The sequence below is a fragment of the Cavia porcellus genome, unplaced genomic scaffold (assembly GCF_034190915.1).
Source record: "Cavia porcellus strain 051 isolate PalLab524CR breed Dunkin Hartley unplaced genomic scaffold, mCavPor4.1 scaffold_29, whole genome shotgun sequence".
NCBI lineage: Eukaryota > Metazoa > Chordata > Mammalia > Rodentia > Caviidae > Cavia > Cavia porcellus.
The window spans coordinates 26358490-26381507 of NW_026947512.1; the positions used below are offsets into that span (position 1 = coordinate 26358490).

Genomic DNA, 23018 nt, shown 5'->3' on the forward strand with positions numbered 1-23018 from the left:
GCTTTATGGGATGCAAATCTAACACATTTGTTGAAACTGCCACATGAACATATGTGTATTTTTTCCATTTGGAAATCCTAACCCTAGTTATCCTTAGGACAATAACACTTGAAGATTTTTAGATGATCTACAACACACTTCACATTTATTTCATAATTGTATATTTGTTTTACATGAGAAAATAATCATTTGGTATTACCTTCATAAATTGTATTGTTTTACTTTTACATAATATCTCCTTAAGTGATGTACTTTTATTAATTTATTTGGAAAATTTTAAATCCTTAGGTGAAAAATTTAATTGTGGAAAGCATGATTTTTTATTTTTAAGTATTTAAAAACAGTTGTTTACCTGAAGAGAAAATACAAGAAGAGCCAGCTCATGCTAAAAATACCATTATGTATTTATTGTATTTTGAAATTAGCAGATAGGAAATTACGCATTCTTAGATTGCATTTTTTTAAAAAACACATATAATAGTGGAAATAATTTAATAGAGCTATAATTTTCCACTAGCTGGATACATAAAGTGATATCCTCGTTCAACAAAATTCTTTTATTGGGAGTGAAATTCAAACCCTGTCAGGTTGTCAGTACTTGCTATTCATATTAATTTCATTGTGAGTTTTTAAAGTTTTTTTCAGAAATAATATTAATTCATTTTATATTTTTCTTTTAAAACCATTAGAGAGTTTCAAAAGTTTTTTTGACAAGTTTATAAGTGTATGACCAAAATATTTACTACTGCTAATTAAAACTAAGAATTTCATTTTATTATATTAAGTTAGAAATAGGGAAGGATGTAATGAAAACTTAAACAAATACTTGTGACTATTTTTTAACAATGTTGATTTATGTATAAGAATTACTATGATATGTAGTAGAAAAAAATTTTTTAAATTTGAAAATATCAGTTGTGTTTTACAGTTGCTGTTATATCTGCATGCTGATTTATCTGTAATATTAAAAAGATTTGTAGAGTCTAAATACGATATTTGAAAACTGGTATAAAACTGATACTATTTTTATAAATTCTTAATTGGAATTTTAACTGCAAATTTAAAATGATATACTGTATTTTGGTTAGTGTTTGAAGGCCATAATATATTTGAGTCTGTATTTTCTACATTTATATTTATATTTTCAAGACAAAACCAATAATTTTATCCATAGATTTTTAAAATTGAAATTTCAGTGTTAAGAATCTTAAAAAAATTTTTTAAAAAAGGTGAGTTGCTAAAAGAAATGATTTTTAGTAGCCTGACTAAGTTATTAATTTCATTTGATGTTATTGTAAAGGTAATTAAATTCCCGAAAGGGTCAAGATATTTAATTTGATAAAGGAAGAGAAGTGAACCCAACTACCTATGTTTATAGAAAACTTTAAAAATTATAATTAAAGCAGCCTTAACTATTTGAAGACTATTTTAGCAAGACTGTTGCTTTACATGTCTTCCTTTGCCTCTTTTTTAATGATGTGACAATTATTTGCAGATCCTGTGGTGTTGTGGAAATTCCCTGAGGACTTTGGAGATCAGGTTTGGACAATATAATTTTAAAAAGACATTGAAATTAGAGTACCATGATTATTGTTACTATTACCACTACTGCTACTACACAAGTATAATTATTTTTTCTTGATCAACTGTTAGAAACAGCATATGTAAAGAATATATAGAAGAATCTTTTAAACTTACCCACTAGATAAGTGGAAAAGTTTTAATATTGAAAATAGTAGGTCTGGATGTTCACTGTTTAAACGTATTTGTACTCTTATTTATAGAAGATATATTTGGAAACACTTAAAAATTATCTCAAAAACTTGAAATTGTTTAATATTTGCTAGATATATTCATTATTTCTGTTTGGAAATAAGTATAACTGCCATGATTATTTTTTCCTTGTCACAATAATACCTGAATCATTTGCATTTAGAATTTAAATTGGCACTGTTTCCTCATTTTTAAATAACTTTTGCTTATTGCTTTATTTTCTTAAAAACATAAAACATGGGAGAATGCAGGATGAGTTGATTCCATTTATATTTTAAATTATATTTTCTATATAGTTCTTTTGATACTTAGTGAGAGCAAAATGACGAAATATTTATAAATGATGTATATAAATAATAAAATATTTAAAATTTTATGTTATAGGTTCATGCTTTGAAGTTGAATTATATTGAATGATTTTACATATGATTAAGTTTTGATGGGAATAAATATTTTTTACTGGATGCCTAATGAGTATACTCCTTTATTTTTCTTAATAGAAATGGGAGAAAGCAATCTTATCACTGTTAAAATTATAATACTATAAACTTATAATTTAAGATCACATATAATTCTCACAATTTATAAAAAAATTGACAAAAATATAATTTTAATTCATTCAGAAATAAGTATCCAGATATACGATTTGAATATACATGGAAGGATAATTTTCTAGGCCTGAAAGGCTATCTGAAAGACTTAAAAATTAGCAACTGACTTAAAAAGTTAATTAAGTGGCAATGTAAAGTATTAATTAGATCTAGTGCAACCTTTTGCCAGACCTTTTAATAAAATGTAATTAAGTTTTAAACTTTTAGAGAAATAATAGATTTCTAAATAAATATATAAAATAAGTTCCTACAGTGAAGGCAATTGGAAATAAGCTTAATTGGGTGTGTTCCCAAGCAGTATACAATGAATAGTCTTGCTGATTGATTTTATCCCTTTGAAATGTGCTTTTCGTGGTCTATTCATTTATTATTTTCCTACTTATTCAGGAATGTCTTTTGTTTCTCTTCAGTTCTGTTTTGTTGTTATTTTTGTTGCTATTTATTTCTGCCTCTTCGAATGGCCTTAAGAATTATTAGGAGGTCTGGAGACTCTAAACTTTGGGTTCAGTTTTAGTGAGATCTTCTATTGCTCTTCCCTTTTGTAACTTGCAAAAATTGTATTTGGATTTTTCAGTTGGGGCAGAACTTTCCTTTGTTTTGAGAACTTGTTAGGTCAACAGAATATCAGTAACTAGCCTTCAGATACTTAGTGAACTACAAAAGCAATTAACCATGTTGTCTCCCGAGTGTGAGGAACTGAAAGAGTAAATAAGGTCCACAATGCACAGTAGATATTGTGAAATGGGAAGAAATTGTTCAAAAGGAAAAAAGATAGGGGAATAGAGAAAGAAAGGAAAGGAAAAGGAAAACAAAAAACAAACTACAAAATAATTATACTACTAGTTTCTCTTAGTTAATTCAAAAGAAGGTTTTGTGCTAATATTAATTAGATGTTTATAAGCCTATGTCTTGTATGCTAATTAACTATTTTAAAGATAACACTCTGTGTATTAACTGTTATTCTCCTATTATTTTGTTATGAAATTTTGTTTTATTTTTTTCCATTAAAAAAGCAGTTAACAATGTAATGATAGTAAACGTTCATAACTCCTAGGATTCCAGTTCTCAGCAGTTCTCACAGACCTTTATTTTTAAAGAACTGAAAGGAACTCTTGTCTACTTACCTCAATTTATATAAACAGAAATAAAGCTTTGTAAGAGATTCTAACACAGAGCCTTGAAGAATGGTTTTACTACGTGCTTTTTGATGACTATATTGAATACTATAGAAGACACAAGTACTGTGCATGTATTTCTTACCTGTCTTACTTTTTATTAATTTATTCTATTAACTCTTCACTTTTTAACCAGCCTTTTCATTGTACCATCGACTGCCTCAGTAACAATAAGTTTTTTTTTTTTTTTTAACTCTTCAGCTCTTACTATATACTGGTCATCATACTAGGTGCTTTATGTGCATAATTCATTGTACTTTTAAATCCTCTCGTGGGTACTGGGAGATAGTATTATCCCTCAAATTGAGGCATACGTAGGTAATTAACTGAGGTCACACTGCTTATTCTCAGAGGCAAAGCTATGATTTGAAGGCACTGTTTCCTGAGTCAGAAGTGTGTGCACTTAACCATTAAGCTGTAATGTTCATTCTTATAAAGACCTCCGAAACTCTTCCTAATTATTTTAGTTCCCCCTTAATAAAGTTTACCTTAATAATTTTTTATCAGTATTGTTACAGCTATTAAGTAGTAATTTTATTCAACATAGTACAGTAATATCAATCCTTTACCCTTTGTTTCTACCACATGGATTTAACTGGTGTCACTTTGTTTCACATTTTTAATTGTGTTTTTCCTCTTTTGGTGTAATGGAGGAGCAATGGCACGTCACATTTCAGGAGCTGTGATTAAATTTTTTTTAATTCAATGAAAGGACACTTATGAGGGAGAAGTAGGAGACAAAACCATAAAATAAACGAATTTGATTTTAGTAACAGTTTATCTTGCCAGAAAGTTTGTTTCTTAAGTGAACTGTGGGAATGTATAATGTGACAAAATCACTGTTAGGAAGTTGAATGTGGGATAGACTAAAGCCTGGATTGGTGATAGTAGAAATTAAGGACAAGGGATACTAGTGAGGTAGCTACTGCCAAGTTCAGATGAGAAGTAAGAAGTGTGAAAGCAAGAGTTGGTTATATTAGAAATGTAAAAGAAGGTACACACGGAGCAGAAAAAAGAGAGGTTATATTTTGGAGGTGGGAGAGAGTGGAGAAGAGTAACTAAGAGAAGATAATTTAGTTTTATCACTTGAAAAATAATAATCTTTCATGTGAGTGATGAAAGGCTTTGTGGACTTAATAGAAATGAAGAGTATCTGTTTCTAAGGAAACACAAAGGCATGAATATTGAAATTTGAGGATTGCTATAGGGGGTAAAAATAACCTGTCATATTGTAGGCAAAGGCATTACTCAGGAAACTAAGGAAAGCAAGCTTATCAGAATTAAGTGGATTTTAACAAGTCCACTGGTGGGAGGGTGCATGTGAGGTAGTCCTGAAGCCTTATTCTTTGATCTTTGAGTTTTTTTCTTTGAGTTGGTGTTCTTTTTCAGGTGACAGTAGATGGTATCACCATAATTGAGGGTAACTGAGTGTGACCTAATATTGGAAGACAACAAAATAACAAATTACTTTCTGATTTGAAGTTGAGATGGAGTGACAACAGGAACTTTTAGGATGGTATTTTTTGCATTACTTTGAAGACTTAAATTAATTTTTTAGCAATATAGATTTGAGTTTGAATTTTAACACTGTCAGTTGTATGCATTTTGCCATCAGAAAAATACGCTGTATTAAAAATGATGTAATAGTTACTTCGCAAGATTCATCATGGGCTTTAAGGTCAGTGTGAAGCACAGGAGGAGGCATTTAGCAAGTGGAAGTTGAATTTTCTTCACACCCTGTGTCTGCCTTTTTCTGTTTTTTGTTTGTTTGTTTTGGGTAGCATTTCTGATTTTACTTCCCTTTTTCATTTTGTTTGGGTATTTCTCCTTAGTCTAAACATTGGTTTGAAAATAAGTTTTTGAAGGATTTTTCTGAAGCTCTGTGGTGCCCTATCTACACTTTCATAGCTTTTTAAGTGTACCTGTGTATCCTGTTGCTTCCTCTTCTCTCCTTTTCTCCCCTCTACTCCTCTCTCTTTCCTTCTTCTCCCTGCCCCAGCCCTTGCCTGCCCTTTCCTCCCCATTTCTCTCTCCCTTTATTGAATAACTCTGGGTTGTATATTTGTTTCTTGAAGGAATAGGGTCAGAATCTCCCCATTATTCAATTTCCACATGTAGCAGAGTGATGACACATGATAAGATCTGAATAAATGCTTTTTGAATGTTTAGTTGAGGGAACAGCAGAATAAAGGATGTTGAATAAACTCAGAATAGGTTATCCCAGTCACCTTGGAGAAATAGGAGACAAATAGTCTCCTGATAGAGGTGGTGTAAGAGTAATGTGCGCACATAAATTTACAACGTCGATCCAGTGCTATAAGACATACAATAGGGCTTCATTAAAGTATGTATGAAAGATGCAGTTTGTCATAGGGGTTAAGTGGCCTGAAGTTCAGTGGTTCCATGACAGACTCAAGATGTATATTTGACCTTAACAGTTGACCTGTGTGTTTTTCCCTTCCCACATTGCTATAAAGTTTAATAAATTTTAATATATATTGGAAAACTGGTGCGTGCACCAAGGCTACAAGATGAAAGTGAATTTAGAAAAACCTTTGAAAAAGTACACATGCCACATGATAATTTTAATCATATTAGAAATTTTGTTCATTAAGCAAATCTTCGTAAAAATTATCTGGAGACAGTTTTAATTCTAAGGCAATAGTAGTAAAAAGTACATATTTTACAATAATAGAGTGTTTAAACTTTTTATCTGTATCTTTCATTTTGCTTATTTATTTTGTGGTACTGGAGGTTGAACCTAGTACCTCATGTTTGCAAGCTGAGTGCTCTATCACTGAGCCATATGCCCTCCGCCCCATACCTTTTTAAAAAAAACTTTGAGGTAAATCTTGCTAAATTGCCCAGGACACCTTGAACTTGTGAACCTAGCTCAGCCTCCCAAATAGTTGTAATTATAAGTTACCATCACCTTTATAGGTCTTTCATTTCTAAAAATACCCTACTAGTTAGTTGATGTTAATACAATTATATTTATCACTGCATAAAATTTTTCTTTTATTTTCAGCATTGTCTAATGGTGGTTTTCAGAGTTAATAAGGATTGAGCCAAAGCCCTATGCAGTATCTTCAGTTTTTAAAATTATTATTATTATTAGATTTGTTTCTTTTATGAGCATACTTATTATTAAATTATTATTTTATTTATGTTATTATTATTAATTAGTAATTCATTAGTTTGCAAAGGCTGGGCTTGAATTTACCCTTCTTCTGCTTCAGTCTTTCAGAGTACTGGTGTGAGAGGCATGCACTACTATGTCTGGCTTGTTCTGAATTGTTAATTAAAATACAGTTTTATATATCATTATTAAAAGAATTTTCTTCTATATTAATTTAAAAGGAATTTTTTCAAAACAGAGGTTTTCATAATTTAAAATTGACAGACTTTGATACCTGGAATTGTATAATTTTATTTCCAGCATCAGTAATAAAGGTCCAAAATTTTCAGAAATAATTTATTAAATTCTACTACAAAATAAATATTTAAATAATTATAAGTTCTTTAAAAAACAAGTTTTTACATTTGGACTTGTCTTTTTAAACTGCCACTTGATTATTTCAGAAGAAGAACAGAATAATTTAATTTCATTCTATATCAGCTATTGCTTTTCCAAGTGGATAAAATGAAATGTTTTACTTAAGCTAATGTTTGATTTGAAAAATAAATTTTTATTTCAGTACATCTAAGAGTATTTGTGTACTATATGTAAACACTTTTCTAAGACAAACTAATTTCTTCATTTTTTTAACAAAATAAAATTTTATAGAGATACAATGAGTAAATGTAAGAAAATTATAACTACTTGCTTTGTTTCACATTAAAAAATTTTATCAATTATTTATCTTAGAAGCTAAAATATCAATTATTTTTTATCAGATTGGTTTATCATAGATTCGGTGTTACGTTTTTAGTGTATTGTGTAAAAAAATCAGAGTGAAGCATTATAAGGGACAAACATGTAGGAAAGTAAGATCATCTTCATAATTTTATCTTTCTATCTTTATGTAGATTAGATTTGTTTCTTTTGAGAGCGTAGTGTTAGGAAGTTCAAAACAAAACCTGATCATATTCTTGTTTTACCTGCATGCTTATTTACATTTTATACTTTAACATTTAAAGATTTTATTAGAAACAAGGAAGCTAACCTCATAAAGCATAGAGATATTTTAGAAATTTTGCTTTTTGAATGAGATATTTACTGAAAAACAGAACTGTATGTTTTAGGAAATTCCTATTGAAAAGAATATTTTTGAATGTTAGATAAAATTATACTTGAAAGTTCTTGTAAAAATGACCTTATTTTTCCTGCTGAAAGATGAAAAGTTTAATTTTAATGAGCTCGTAGATGTAAGGTTTTTTACATTTTTTTGGCAGTGGAATTATTATATTGTAACTATGGAAATGATTTAGATCAAACCTGGGATGACTGACTTTCCTCAGCAATTTACAGAAATTAAGTAACATGCAGATTAAATAAATGTGGTTTTAAAATTTTTTATTGAGCAATTAACTTTAAATGAGTAAAATTGGCCGTTAGTCCTGTTAAATTGAGTTCAAAGTCTTTGAATGAAACAAAGTGGAGAAATGATTTTTTCCAGTGTGACATAACATAGCTAATCAACGAGTCAGAAACAGTTCCCCCAAAGTCAGAAGAGAAAAACAGCATAATATGGGGATAGCTCAAAACTTTCTTTACCTTTAAAAGGAAGTTAACAGTGAAACAAATAATGGAAACAAGAATTTAGACATTACTTGACGGAAATAAAGTCTTTTAAAACTGGTGTTAAGTCTTTCTAATTCCAAATAGAATATACTTGAAATAATCCTGTTTATTACAACTGTATGTTAGCTTTGTGTAACTTGTGGGGAAATTTTCTTTTTTTGAATTTATTTAAGATGGATGGGATTTAGGAAGTATAAGAGTGAGCGACTGTCTGTAAGTTCCCATTGTACCTTTCTGTTTGGTGATTTCTGTTTTCCTGTATCATTCTCAGTACATTATTAATAGATAAGCATTTTAAAGAAAGTATTGCCAGGTTGCTCATCAATGTTTAAAGTGTAGGGTTGAAATATAATTGGGGAGAACTAATATACACAAAGACACTTCAGTATTAGAATTTTTAAATTTAAAAATATTCTGTATTAACTGAAAATATTGAATTTGATCAACATATGGTACCAGCTAGCCTCATTGCCACCCATTCTTTTGTTATCTTGTTATTGTTATGAGGCTTAATGACAGTTGTAAGCCATAGTTCTGGATGTGAGGGTTAGTCCCACCCTGGGGAGAAGAAGAGGAAACTGCAGTGTGGATTATGGAAATATGGACTGATCTAAAAAGAGACCTCTTGTAAAAGAATGAGGCTCAAAGAAAAGCTTGGAGAAACTGGTGAAAAGAAGATGGAATATGATGTGAAAATGATTATTTGAAATCTTTCTTTTCATTCCCAGCTGCTGTGTTTTGGAGAAAAGGAATACATTTGTATATTAAGGGAGAGCCAAAAGAGTTTAGATGAATAGCATTATTTATAAATATATTTTGATTCAGATAAATTATGTGCATTTTAATAGACTTTGCATATCTTACACATTTTAAGTCCTTAAAGTGTAGTTACATATTTCATAGAAACATTTCTAGTAATAACTGATATTTAGCCTTCTTAATTTCAAAAATTAATTTCAAGGTTTTTATATGTGAAATTTAGCTTATTATAATATTTACTGTTTTGTTTAAAATGATTATATTGTTAATTTTTTTAATTCAAGTATACAGATAAATGTTTATTCATATGTACATTTTAGATGGATAATAATATTACAGTGTATCTTGGCTTTGACTTAGTGATAATTTTTTTTAAACCTGTTTTCCAATCTAAGACAGCAATGCAGTCTAGTGGTCATTTTTGCAAAATGCAGACACAGGTTCCATGTGGCTTTAACTGATTTTCAGTGTTCTGGTGTATAAGTAAAAGAAAAGTGTTTCCTGATTCTAAAGTTTGAAAAAGGTTAGAACAGAAGAAAGTTAGCATAAAAGTGTAGAAATATGGCATTTTGGTGAAGCATCATACTTTGAGGGAGGAAGATTTCCATTTTGGATATGTTAAGTATTTTAATAGGAATATCTTCTAAGCAGTTGGAAGCCTTTGGAGTATAGGGAAAAAAAGATGATGTGGAATTTACTGTGCAAATGAACTTATAAAGGTAAGTTTTATGGAGAAATATTAGCATTTCACAGAACATCTGTTTATATAGACCCATAGTGAAAATAAATAATTATATTCTATGATGTTTATGAGTATTTTGTTTTGTAAGATATGTACAATATATGTGACTTTGTTCTTTCAGTCTTTATAGGCTCTAGCTGCCCAATTATAATTATTTAATATGTTTTGCATTGCAAATTGCAATCATTTAATATTTTTCTTGCTTATCCATGGAGTTAGATAGAAAAAAAATGTGACCTGATTGTTTATAGGATATTGGATAGGAAGGGGGAAGAATAATATCCAGGTGATAGCCTTCGGGTATGGAAGAAGCAGCAGAATATGAAATTAAGCATAAGAGCTTGTTGAAATAAGCACTGAATTACTGTGATTAGAGTGTGGCATGTATGGAGCTTGATGCTGAGGCTTCAAAGGTAGTTGGTCTGGGATAGGAATGTAAGTCAATGATAAAGAGCTTGCTTAACATTTGAATCCTTGGGTTCAATCTGTGTGTGTGTGTGTGTGTGTGTGTGTGTGTGTGTGTGTGTGTGTACTTCGGGTCAGATCATGAAGAGCTTTGTATGTATGCTCTTTGGTATTAGCCTGTAGGAAATAAATAACTATAAATGGGCTATATGTGTCAGTATAAGCCTGGAATCTCAGCATTCTGGTAGACTAGGCAGGAAGGTCACAAATTTGAGCCCAGCCTGGGCAACTTAATAGATTAGTGAGACTTTGCTTCAAGATAAACAATTAAAGGCCTATGGATGTAGCTCAGTGTGGAGGCTCAAGGTTCAATCTCCAATACCACAAACAAATATAAATATAAGCAAGGGGATTTTAGGAAGATAAATTTAGATTTAATGCTTTGGATAGGAGAAATGGAGCTTGTTTGAGATGGAGAATACTTTGAAGGCCATTGCTATTATGAGCCTGAACTGGTAAATGATGAAAGGGAAAGTGGAAAAGGAAAAGGATTTGACATTTTTTATTTGTCTTTTATTATAGAAGAACAGATGGGTACATAATATCTCTTGGTTGATAAAATTCTAAGGGTGTAGTACGGTTTGCTGAGTTTAGGACAGTGTGGATCAGCAAATCTCTATACATAACTAAACTGTGCTTGTTTAATAATAACTCCACTCTTCACTGTGCCTGGGCTATCATTCTACTCTTTTGTGTCTATGAGTTTGACTGTTCTTATATTTCATATAGGTATAATAATGCAGTATTTCTGCCAAATATTTCATTTCACTTACTGTCTTTAAGGTTCACCAACCTTGTTGCAAATGGCAAGATTTCCTTCTTTTTTAAACCTGACCAATATTTCACTCTATATCTCTATATATCACAGATTCTTTATCTGTTGCCCTATCTGGACATTCAGATTATTTTGTCTTGGCTATTGTGAATAATGCTCTGATGAACACAGGAGTGCAAGTATCACTTTGAGATTCTGATTTTATTGTAGATAAGTTCACAGAGATAGGATTGCTGGATCATCTGGTAATTTATTTTAATTTAAGAACTGTTACCATAGCTGCTATACTACTTTCTGTTCCCACTAACTTCACAGAGTGGTTCCAATCATTTTACATTTTCACCAAAACTTCTGTTTTGTTTTTATTTTTCAAAGTGGGCATCTTAATAGATGTGAGATGATATTGGTTTTGATTTGATTTTGTCATAATTACTGATGTTGAGTATCAAGCATCTGTGCATCTTGTTTGTGCAAACTTCTGTTCAAGTACTGTGCCCAATTTTCAATCAGGTTGTTTTGTTTTTACTAATTAGTTATAAGAGTTCCTTGTATATTTGGGTATTAAGCCCCAGGCACATATATAGCTTCAAACATTTTCTCTCATTTTATAGGTTGCCATCATTCTGATGATCTTTTTCTTCATTGTGCAGAAACTTGATGTAATCCCATTTGTCTGTCTTTGCCTTTGTTAACTGTGCATGTACACGTGTATATGGATGCGCGGTTGGTGTTACATCTAAGAAACCATTGCCAAGACTAGGGTCATGGATTTTTCCCCTTATGCTTTCTTGTAGGTGTCTTATACTTCTAAGTATTTATTATCTTTTAAGTTGATTTTTGTGTATAGTGTTAAAAAAGGCTCCACTTTTATTCATTTACATACATAAATGTTATTTTCTGAATACTGTTTACAGAAAAGATTTTTTCTTTCTGGTTATGTATCCTTGATACATTAGTCAAAGATGAGTTGATCCTACTTGTGTAAGGTAACTTCTGGGCTCCATAATCTGTTCCATTGGTCTATATTTTGTCATTGTGTTCTTATATTGTTTCAGTTACTATGGTTTTATAATATATTTTGTAACTATAACGTGTGATATTATTAGCTTTATTCTTTCTCAAGACTGATTTAACTATTCAGTGTCTTTCCTGGTTTCATATGAATTATAGGATTGCTTTTTTTATTTCTTTAAAAAGTTTCCTGGAAATTATAATAGGAATTTTATTGAATCTTTAGATTATTGTGGGCATTTTACCAATGTTAGCTCTTCTAAACTGTGAACTTAAGATACTATTCTATTAATTTGTGTCTTTTGAAATTTCTTTTATTCAAAAAAATTTAATTTTTATTTTATAAGTCTTTCACTTCCTTGGTTAAGTTTATTCCTAAGTATTTTTTTCTTTTTTTGTTGCTATTATAAATGAAATTGTTCTTTTAATAATAACTTTATTAAAGTTTGTTATTAGTATATAGAAGTGAAGCTTATATATTGATTTTGGTAGCATACAATGAATTTTATTCAATTTGTTTATTGATTTTATTAATAGTTTTTTGATGGATTCTATAGGGATATAAGGTTATTGTTATATGTGAATAAAACTAATTTTACTTTTTATTCCTAATTTAATCCCTTTTATAGATTTTCCTTGCCTAATTTTCCTGACTTGTATTTGTACTACTATGTTGAATAAAAGCAAAAATAAATAACCTTGCCAGGTGTCTGGTCTTAGAGGAAAAGCTTTCAGTGTTTAGCATGAAAATGGTATTAGCTGTGGAATTTTCATATATAGTCTTCACTATTTTGAGATCATTTCTTTCTTTTACTAGACTTTTCTTTTCAAATCATAAAGTGTCAAATTTTGCCAAATTCATCTTTTGCATGTATTGAGATTTCTTCAGGAAAGTAAAGAGTAAAGAGGGCAAAAATTTCTAGATTAGAAAATTAGGTAAATGATGATATTTATAAAGTGTCAAATTTTGCCATACATCTTTTGCATGTATTGAGATTTCTTCAGAATAGTAAAGAGGGCAAAAAGATCTAGATTAGAAAATTAGGTAAATGATGATATTTATAAAGCAAAGGACAACAAATTTGAAGAATATGATAAGTCAGCTACAGTGTTTTTTGGGTCTTCAAATGTCCCCTTACAATATCAAATTAATAATTGCAAATGAAAAAATGCAACACTGGAGAGGCATTAAGTATTGGTAATAGTAAGAAATGCGTTACATAATGTTGTTCCAAGCTTTTTATTCTTATTAATTCACCTAATTCTCACTATTGCTCTACAGATTAAATACTTGTCATCTCACTTTATAAGTAAGGAAAGTGCATTGCATAGAGATCAAGCCATTTGCTCAGGCTCTCATAGCTTAATTAAGTTGCAGAACATTCATTTGAACAAAGGCAATCTGGCTTGAGTGTTCTTATTCTTAATTATATATCATTCTCCTTCATAATAATAAGGGTTTCTGAGCATTTTTATAGGTAGACATTGTACTTATAAATCAACTCAATTGATGCTCAATATAACCCTGTTATTTTACAGATAAGGAAATTGGAGCAAAAGAGAGTAAAGTTGTAAGAATGATTTTATACCTCTATTAATTAGCCAAACTGGACCTTGCATTCTGGATGTAGAGTACAACCTCTTACCCAGTATGTATAACAGTGAGAGTAGATTCTTCATGGAGAGCTGCAAGCTGGAGACAGATATGGGGAAACACCAGTGCAGAAGGCTTAGGAAAACTTTTGAAGCAACATAAAAAGAAATGACAGAGATAGGGGAGCCAGAAAAAGATGGAGAAGGACATCGGAGAAAGATATCTTTAAGCTGGATGAGAATAGTTAGAAACCTTTAGTTTCCTCAGACCAAGCGGTAGGGCACTTGTATCTGTGAGTCCCAAGTATTTTATATGTAGAAAATAATAAATAAACACATATTTACTTAGTGAATAGTGTCACACACTGCAAAAAAAGTCAAATAAGATAACAAAGGTGTAGAAATCAACAGAAAAAGGTGAGAGGGAATTATTAAGTATGGATGATACTTTTAAGGGATCCCCAGGAAAAGGAACTATTTTAGTTGTTCTTTTAGCTGATGAATGGTCAAATCAAACTTTACAAAATGTACTATAAGCTGTTTGTGCAAATAAGTTGCTCTAAGTTTTTATAATTCTTATTTTATATATAGGCGAATATTAATGTAAGAATAAAAATTTTGAGATAATTTAATAAGGAGAAGTGTTAATTCTTAAATGAGAAAGTTATTAAATAGAATATGTATAACTTCTTACTCAATAAAATTCTTTATAAGAGTCTGGGCTGGGGATTTAGCTCAGTGGCATAAGTGCCTGCCTGGCAAGTGTGAGGTTGTGAGCTTAATTCTGTTTTCTCTTTAAGGTACTTGTACCAAAGTGGCTAAGATGAGGGGTGATCAAAATTCATTGCTACTTGTTAAAGGCTGTTTGGTGGCTGTCTTAGTTACTTTTTACTCATTGAGATAAAATATATGATGCCCAAAGTTAGGGAAGGAAAGTCTTATTTTTATAGTTCTTGGAGATTTAAGTCAATACTCAGCTGGCTCCAAGACAGGGTAGCATGATGCGGTAGCCATTTATGGCTGCTGCAAACAGCAAAAGAGGAAGCAAAATCCAAAGCAAAAGAGAAAGACCCACCTTTCCCTCACCATTACACTGACTCCACCCATGGCCTGGTGAAACCTTAACACTATCAATCTGAGCACTAAACAAGGAGCCAATCACAAATGTTAGATTTATTTTCCTCTACCACTGAATGAGGCTTTGGGGGAACATTTAAATAAACCACAACAATGGGTTTGTGTATGTAAAAAGAACCAGTGTTCACACTTTAATTTCCCCACATGCTTGCAAGGCAGGCGCTTATGCCACTGAGCTAAATCCCCAGCCCAAGAGTTCTCATTTTAAGAACCAAGTCTTCATTTATAATCTTAGCAAAAGTCAAAGATTGTATCAGCAGGGCGTATGAACTACATTTTTATTAAAAGTGGTAGATGTTCTATAAGGGGTTTGGCATAAGTTTGCAACATGATAGCTTACAATATTTCTATTTAGAATTTCAAGATACAATCATTTAAACACTTAAAACTTTAAATTTAAAAATTTGGGTATTTTTTTACAAAGAGACATCTTGTATAGTTTACAGTCACCTAAAAGTACAAAAAGAAAATTTGGAGCTCTTGTATTATTGAGCTTTTTAGTCCATCTTGCTGACTGAATAAAATCCAAATAAGGTTTTAATTTAAATATGAAGTTCTTAGTTCACTCTTTAAGTTGAAAGTTTTAGAAAAGTCTAATAAAGTTTATTGAATAAACTGTCGAGAATATTGCAACTGACCCCAGAGCATTCACCATTTGAGTCATAATTTTCTGTCTTTATGTAGCTACCAGATGTAGACAGCTTTGATCCATCTGTAGATTCTTACTATTAACCTAAGCTAATGAAATAGTCTCTCCACCTTTTAGCCTGCTGTTAGGTTAACCTGCTTATGTTATTCTGGCAGTGTCTACTTGTCTTGATATGACCTTTTTCTATATGTGTCATATAATTTTCTCAGATTTTAAATTAAGTGCTTCAATTTATTTACAATTTTATCTGTGATAATCAACTTAAGTTCTTACTACAAGTCTATTATTTGAAATATACTAACTGTATGTTTCTATGATAAACCTAATATTTCCTGTAGTAATGAACAAGCATAGATACAGGAAGTTACTTATTTTCTTTTTTCTTAATTTCAAGGGCATGGAATAATCACGGGGAGATAAGACTCAAAATTTGTGATTGTATAATACCACCCCTCCCCTCTTACCTCTTACTAATCATTCCTCTTTATTTTTTTATATACCAGGGTGAGCCTTAATAACATAATCTTTGCTTTTCATATATATGGATAATATCCAACATGCAGAGACAAATCAGACATCACATGTATGGATCTGCTGATCACAAAGTACAGCCTGGTTGAAAATAAGTAAACAAATAATGTAATTGGATCACAATGCTAAGTTTCAGGATGTAGTTTCAAAGCTTGTTGTGACCTTTCACTTAGCCTATGTGTCCCTCAGTTTTTTTTTTTTTTAACATACAAAGAGGAATAAAGCATGGATGGTTGTGAGGATTGAGTGATATATTTACAAAATACTTACATCAGAATTTGGCACAGACTAAGCAGATATTTTGTATCTTTATTTAGGAAGAGAAAAAAAAGACAACATACGAACTTTTAAGTCACATTTCCTTGTAATGTATACTATGGTAAATTTATTCTGATGGTGCCATTCCATTGTTTTTTCTCATGCTGAGTGATATGTCTGGCACTGGTTGGGTGTAAGGGGAATCTCTCAAATTGAATGAGCTCTCAAGATTTTGAAGCTACACTTGTTCTAGTTGATCATGTGGTTTATAATATCTAGAACTTTCTGTATCATTGCTAATTTCACTGATAGAGCTACTGCTAATCAACTACATATTGTAATTGTAATACCAGAAATGGCTGAATACTCTAACCTGTATCTTGATGGCTCCCCTTCCACCTTCCTTTCCTTATACTATGATTGGTCAACGTCTGATTTTTTCTTCATTTCTCTATTTATGTACAATTTCTTCCCTCTGACTTTTTACTACATTCCCCCAGAATGTTCCTCCCAAATTTGGTTTACATGTCTGTCTTCTACAGTCTTTGTTATTTTTCTCTTTTCTTATCAATGTTTTTATTACTGTATATTGTGGTTATCTGTGATTGGTAGTCGCATATTAAATATTTACAGAATTAATGTAATAAACACTACTTATGTAAGTTCATACTATTTGTAAATAAGTTAGCTTTGATTGTAGTTTACGCTTGTTTATGTAATTTTCATAAAACAATCTACTTACTGTAATTGTATAATTATAGTTTAATTATCTAGCAAACCCTTCAAATAGCTGAATAGACAATTGATTGTATTTCTTTCTGAATTTTCAACATATACCACGATTCTCATTTCTACATATTTTACAGGCTTCTAGGACTTGCAAAGCTTAGAGATAAGAGATAAAACAAGTATGTCACTACTCCCAGAACATGAGTTATTAAAAGATACAATTTTCAGACATCTTAAATCATAGATTTAATTTAATTTCTATAGCTAAATGTTTTATTTTTTCTTAAACCAACTTATACAAACCGCAATATTACTTTCTGGTTTATCAGAGGAGACACTGCATAGGGCAGTTTATGGTTATTTCTGAGAAAGGTTCCAGGGAGGATTATAGCAAAAATAATCATGGTGAAGTAGCACCATGGAACATATCTTTCCATGTGCCATGTGTTGCATAGACATCTGTTCCAGTGTAAGGCATTGGTAATGGATGAGAAATATTTGCATGAATATGATGATGGAAAATTATCTGCACATGGTCCATAAAGAATAAGAGAGATAATATGAATCAAAAGTCTGGTGATTTATAAGACTGAGGAAAAATATAAAATAGATTGACAAAAATAAGAAGCAATTGCCTTCTGAGTAAACAATATAGAACACAATTGTGTGAGAGTGTAGTAGTCAAAAGAAGATGTGTTTTCAGAGGATGTGTTTAATATCTTTTGTCAAGACAACAGTAGAAGAAAAGGCATAATTTGAGATTATAGAAGAGAGAAAGAAATACAAGGGCTGCTAAAATATTGTTAACATTTAAATTAAAAATTTTATTACAGTAAATGACACATTGCCATCAATCCTTCTTATAATACTACTTCTTTTGAACACTCTTTATGTTATAGTTCTTGCTACAATCTAAACCAGTTCTGGAAATCCTTTATCTTGAGTGTCTTTATGAGATATGATCAAAAATGCAGTGAATGCTGCTACTAAGTGCTGTCCAACAGGAAGGCAAGCTTGCAAACACACTATGATGCATCATTTCCCTCACTCACAGGATCTGCCACCTTGTGACTGTTCTTTCTAAAAGTAAAAATCACCAAAGGTAAATGTTTTGAATTGATTTAGCACATCAAAGCATCTATAAAAGTGGAACTAAGAACAGTCTTGAAAGTGGACACTTCCAGAATTTCTTTAGAAAGTTTTTCATACTTTTATTCCTTAAGTTGGCAAATGCCTCACTAAATTTGGTAATCGATCTTAAGGACTGATGAACAATGCACGAACAAAAAACAATTTTATAAATTTTTTAATTAAATGCAAAATGTCTATTCATATGACTATGAAGCTATTTCTGATTCAAAAGAAGCAGATAATGTAGTAGCTCAAAATAAGCTTCCAGTACATATGGAAATCTTTTGGTACACATAGTGTATGACTCCTTCTATTTTAAGTGGTTAAATAAAAGTAGTTGAATGTAATTCAAATCTGTGTTCATATAGGTATCTATGTCTATCTGTATCTATATAACTTTATAAAATATATGAAAAATCTTGGAGTGGTAGATAAGTTAATCAAACTTTCATCATTTTGTATCTGTGTTAAAAGTTTTAACTGTGTTAAAAGTTTTGGCAACAGGACACAGGACTTTTAAATGTTGTAGTTAACTCAGTAAATATATATTGAACTCATGACCTCACGCTTGCCAGGCAGGTGCTCATGCCACTGAGCTAAATCCCAGCCCACAGCTAACAATTGTTAGGGAGGTTTTGAAGCTGACATTGTCTTTATAATTTTACATGATTTACTTAATGCTTACACAAATTCCCAAATAAATCCTCACTTCATCTCATTGGACAGGTCCCAATTTGGCCTAATTCTTAGGCAAGGTAATGGAAACATATAGTCAGCAGCTTTTACTTTTTCCTCCAAAGCATTGTGCAATTGACTGAACTCTCTGATAATGCCTCCTTCTGTGTGTGAGTGTGTGTTTGTATTTTCTAATAATATGATCTTAATTCTCTTAGTTCTGAAAAAAAGGAGTCATATTTTCTTTATCCTCCACTGCATCTAACTGTGTTTTGGAGCCATAGTAGCTGATTGACTCATACAAAATTTTTATCTTTCAAAACTTGAGGCATTTTCCTACTTATCTTAATCCAAATGATCTTGATTGATACTTATTTTTAAGTACCTTGTTATCTACTAATTGCAAAAAATGTGGGCAATGCTCTGCTTTTAAATTTAGTTTGATACAGAAATACTACTAAAGTAGAAGTGAATGAAGCAAAGGGTTTAGATGTGTTAGCCTGAGAGTGTGGGGAGTTCTATGATTATTAGGGAAAAAGGAAATTTTTCTAAATGGCTTTTCTTCTTGGGTAGAGTTGGGCAATTGATACTCAAACTCTTGCCTAAAAGTGAGGCATAAACATTTACAGTTTGTGTATAATAGACGTTTTGACCAAAAAAGTCCCTTTGCAAACCCATTTGTTTTATATATACTTTTAAGCTTGTAAGTGGTTCTTTTTTAACTAAGTAATGAGAATAAATATATTATACTTTTTATTTTCTTATCAGAGCTATTGTATTTTGGTTGGGGGTACATATTTTGGATTCTTACTTTGTAATGCTTTCTACCTAGGCTTTCTCACTGGTATGAGATCAAATAATCTGAGACTGCAGAGGGCTGTTCATTTCTATAAGAATGATATACATAGGATGAATATTCCCAAAATTTATATGTTATAACAATTCTTGTTATAGCTAAATGTATTTGTTTTTTAGCAATTACTTACTTTCTAATAATGAAAGTCACTTAAAACTTGTTTTTGCTTTTTAATTTTAAAGAGAATAAAACAAAACAAAACAGGACAAAGCAGCTCAGAACAAAACAATGCAAGCAACACTAGATTTCAAAACAAAAAAAAAACAAGGCATCAACAGTGGCCGCCATAATGTCTCATTTTCTTCGAAATAGTTGTCCATATCTTCACAGCAATGAATTCAAACAAAACAAAATAGTATAAAACCAATCAAAGCAAAAGAATGAAAACATTACAGGCCTTCAAAACCAGACAATAAGGTTATTAACAATGGCTACCATCATGTGTCTTGTTCTCTTCAAAATAGCTGTTCATACCCTTACATATATTAAAATCAAATAATAGAAAATAGACTAAAACAAAATTTCATAAATAATAAAGAGAATAATAATGGTTAATATATTACATGTTGTTATCTTCGAAATATTAGCTCAGGGTACAAGGTATGGGCATAAAAATCAATCGATTTTAGCCCAAGTCTTCCTTTCTAATGAACTAAGAGACATTAATACTATAACTCACTTGCATTTTGTCCTTTTTTGCCACTACCCTTTCCTCTTTCACTTATCCTAGTTCCTTTTTTCTTTTTAAACAATTTCTTTCTGTTACACAATATCTGTTGTACATTTTAGAACTTACATAGTCTTTCGGTTTCTCACACCATGGAGATAATGTAGTATTTACATACGTGAGTCTGATTTATTTCATTTATGAGTATGATCTCAAATTGCATCCATTTACCTATAAAAGCCTCAAGTTTACCCTTCTTTAGGGCTGAGTAGTACTCCACTGTATAATATTATCACAACTTTTTTTATCTGTTCCTTGACTGATGAACATTTGAGTTGTTTCCAAGGTTTAGATATTACAAATTGTGTTGTTATAAACATTGGGGCACACATGTTGCTGTGGTTATGGTATTTTAAATTATGGGAAGATACCCAGAAGGGGAAAGCTGCGTAGAATGGGACCTTTAAACCTAAGTTTTTGAGGAATCTCCACACTGATTTCCACAGTGGTTGTAACAGTCTACCCTCTCCCAACAGTGGAGAAAAGTTCCTTTTTCCCTATAACCCCTCCAGCATTTGCTATTGATTGATTTCTTGATGATAGCCATTCTTACTGGGTGAGATGGAAATCTCAGTATTATTTTAATTTGAATTTCTCAGATGACCAGTGGTGTTGAATATTTTTCATATATTTATTTGCCATTGTATTTTTTGTCTGAGAAATATATATTCATTTTAGATGCCCATTTTTGGATTGTGTCTTTGAATTATAGGCCTTGATTTTTTTGAGTTCTTTATACATTCTAGATAGAAGTCTTTTGTCTGAGGGACAATTGGCTAAATTTTTTTCCTACTCTGTGGGTCGTCTTTTCATTTTGTTGGTTATTTCTTTTCTTGTGCAAAAGCTTTTTAACAAGATGAAATCCCGGTTGTTTATTCTTTGAAGTATTTCCTGTGCAGCCTGGATTTTGTTCATGAACTCTCTACCTACACCTGTGTCTTCAAGATTTCTTCTGACTTTCTCTTCCAGTAGATTTTGTGTTTCTGTTTTAATATGTTGATCTTTGATTCATTTTGACTTTAGTGCATGGTGATAGACAAGAGTCTAGTTTTAGTCTTTAGCATATTGAGAGCCGGTTTTTCCAGCATTATTTATTAAAGATGCTGCCTTTCTTCCAGTGAACATGTTTGGCCCCTATGTCAATGATAAGTTAGTTGAGTTTGTTTGTAGTTATGTCTGCATCTTCTAATCTATTCCACTGATCCTCAGGTCTGGTGTTTTTTTTTTTTTTTTTTTATCAGTACCTACTGACTTTATCATACTAGCTTTGTTCCTATAGACAAACAGCAAACTCACTGAGAGAGAAATTAGGAAAACCACACCCTTCACAATAGCATCCAAAAAAAAAAAAAAAAAAAGACATACTTAGGAATCAACCTAACAAAGGAAGTATAGGATCTATATATTGAAAATTACTGTACTCTAAAAAAGGAAATTATCAGAAAATGGAAAGATATCACTTGTTTATGGGTAGGAAGAACCAACAGTCAAAATAGTCATATTCTCAAAAGATTTAATGTAGTCCTAATCAAAATACTGTCAGCATACCACACAGAACTAGAGAAAACATTCCTAAAATTCATCTGGAGCAGGAAGAGACCTAGAATAGCAAAGGCAATTTCTATACAACAAAGGGAAGGCAGGACACATCACAATCCTTGACTTGAAATCATTTTAAAATCTTTGTTGGTAAGAAAGAACTTAATGAGGTTTAATAATCTAAACAGTTTTAGTGTGAGAATACACAGTGTTTTCCTTACCTAGAGAAGAGTAGTAATGGAGACTTTTATTTCTAATTGAAACATCACAAAAAGTGAAAACTGAGAGAAAAATCCCGTAGTTATCCCATTGATTTTTCTTTAAGTTTAAAACAGATTCTACAAATTTAAAACAGTTCTTTAAAAATAAAATGGAGATGATGATGCTCAAAGAAGTTGTCTCTTTAACTTACCATGTTAATATAAGACTTAATAAAATGCATTCTTGATTTAATCACCCTATTGGTATAGCTATGTTTCCTTTGAAAATTTAAAATATCCCTGATAGTTGGCTGTAGTGCCCTGGAGCACCTCATCACACAGTTGGCAATCTCAGTGCTGTGTTATGCATCCTCTGTGGCAGAGCAGTTTGGTACATGTTTCCCTTTAAGAAAAAAAAAGTTATTGATTCTTTATATAAATTTCAAAAAGATTGAATAAATATATGTTATTCTGATTTACTTTGGAGATAGTATTTAAAATTAAGTAATCATCCTTTTAGACATTTGTGGTCCTTGTAAAAATGATATTAAAATTGGCAAGTGGACCTTTTTATTACAAAATAATTCTGGACATGTAAAGCACACAAATAAAATATTAATATTTGAAAACTGTTTTGTGTAATGTTTTTCTTAAGAACTATATTGTAAATTTATCTGATTAACATTAAGATGAATATTAATTAGAAATACTACTTTTCTCAAACTTCTGTAACATTACATGTGCCATGGTTATTAGAAAGTAAATTAAGATTAATTCTGACTTTCCCTGTAACCACTCTGAGGTTAAACTGTGCATAGATAACCATTTCCCTTGCCAGTGATTAGTTTAGAACTGGCTTGTCACAGTATGGCTAATTAGATATAATGGGAAAGTCAGTGGTGGATCTTCTGAAAATCTCTTCCTCTTTGACAAAAAGA

The 23018-nt window shown here is 31.0% G+C and overlaps 1 protein-coding gene across 2 annotated transcripts in view; it reads left to right on the forward strand.

Annotated features, from left to right (window-relative positions):
- Dennd1b (DENN domain containing 1B) overlaps positions 1-23018 on the forward strand; it is a 239276-nt gene that overhangs the window by 56081 nt on the left and 160177 nt on the right. For both annotated transcript variants that reach the window (XM_063239912.1, XM_063239913.1), the window contains exon 3: positions 1496-1539. In XM_063239912.1, the coding sequence (XP_063095982.1) occupies positions 1496-1539 (44 nt within the window). The remainder of the gene's footprint in view (positions 1-1495; positions 1540-23018) is intronic.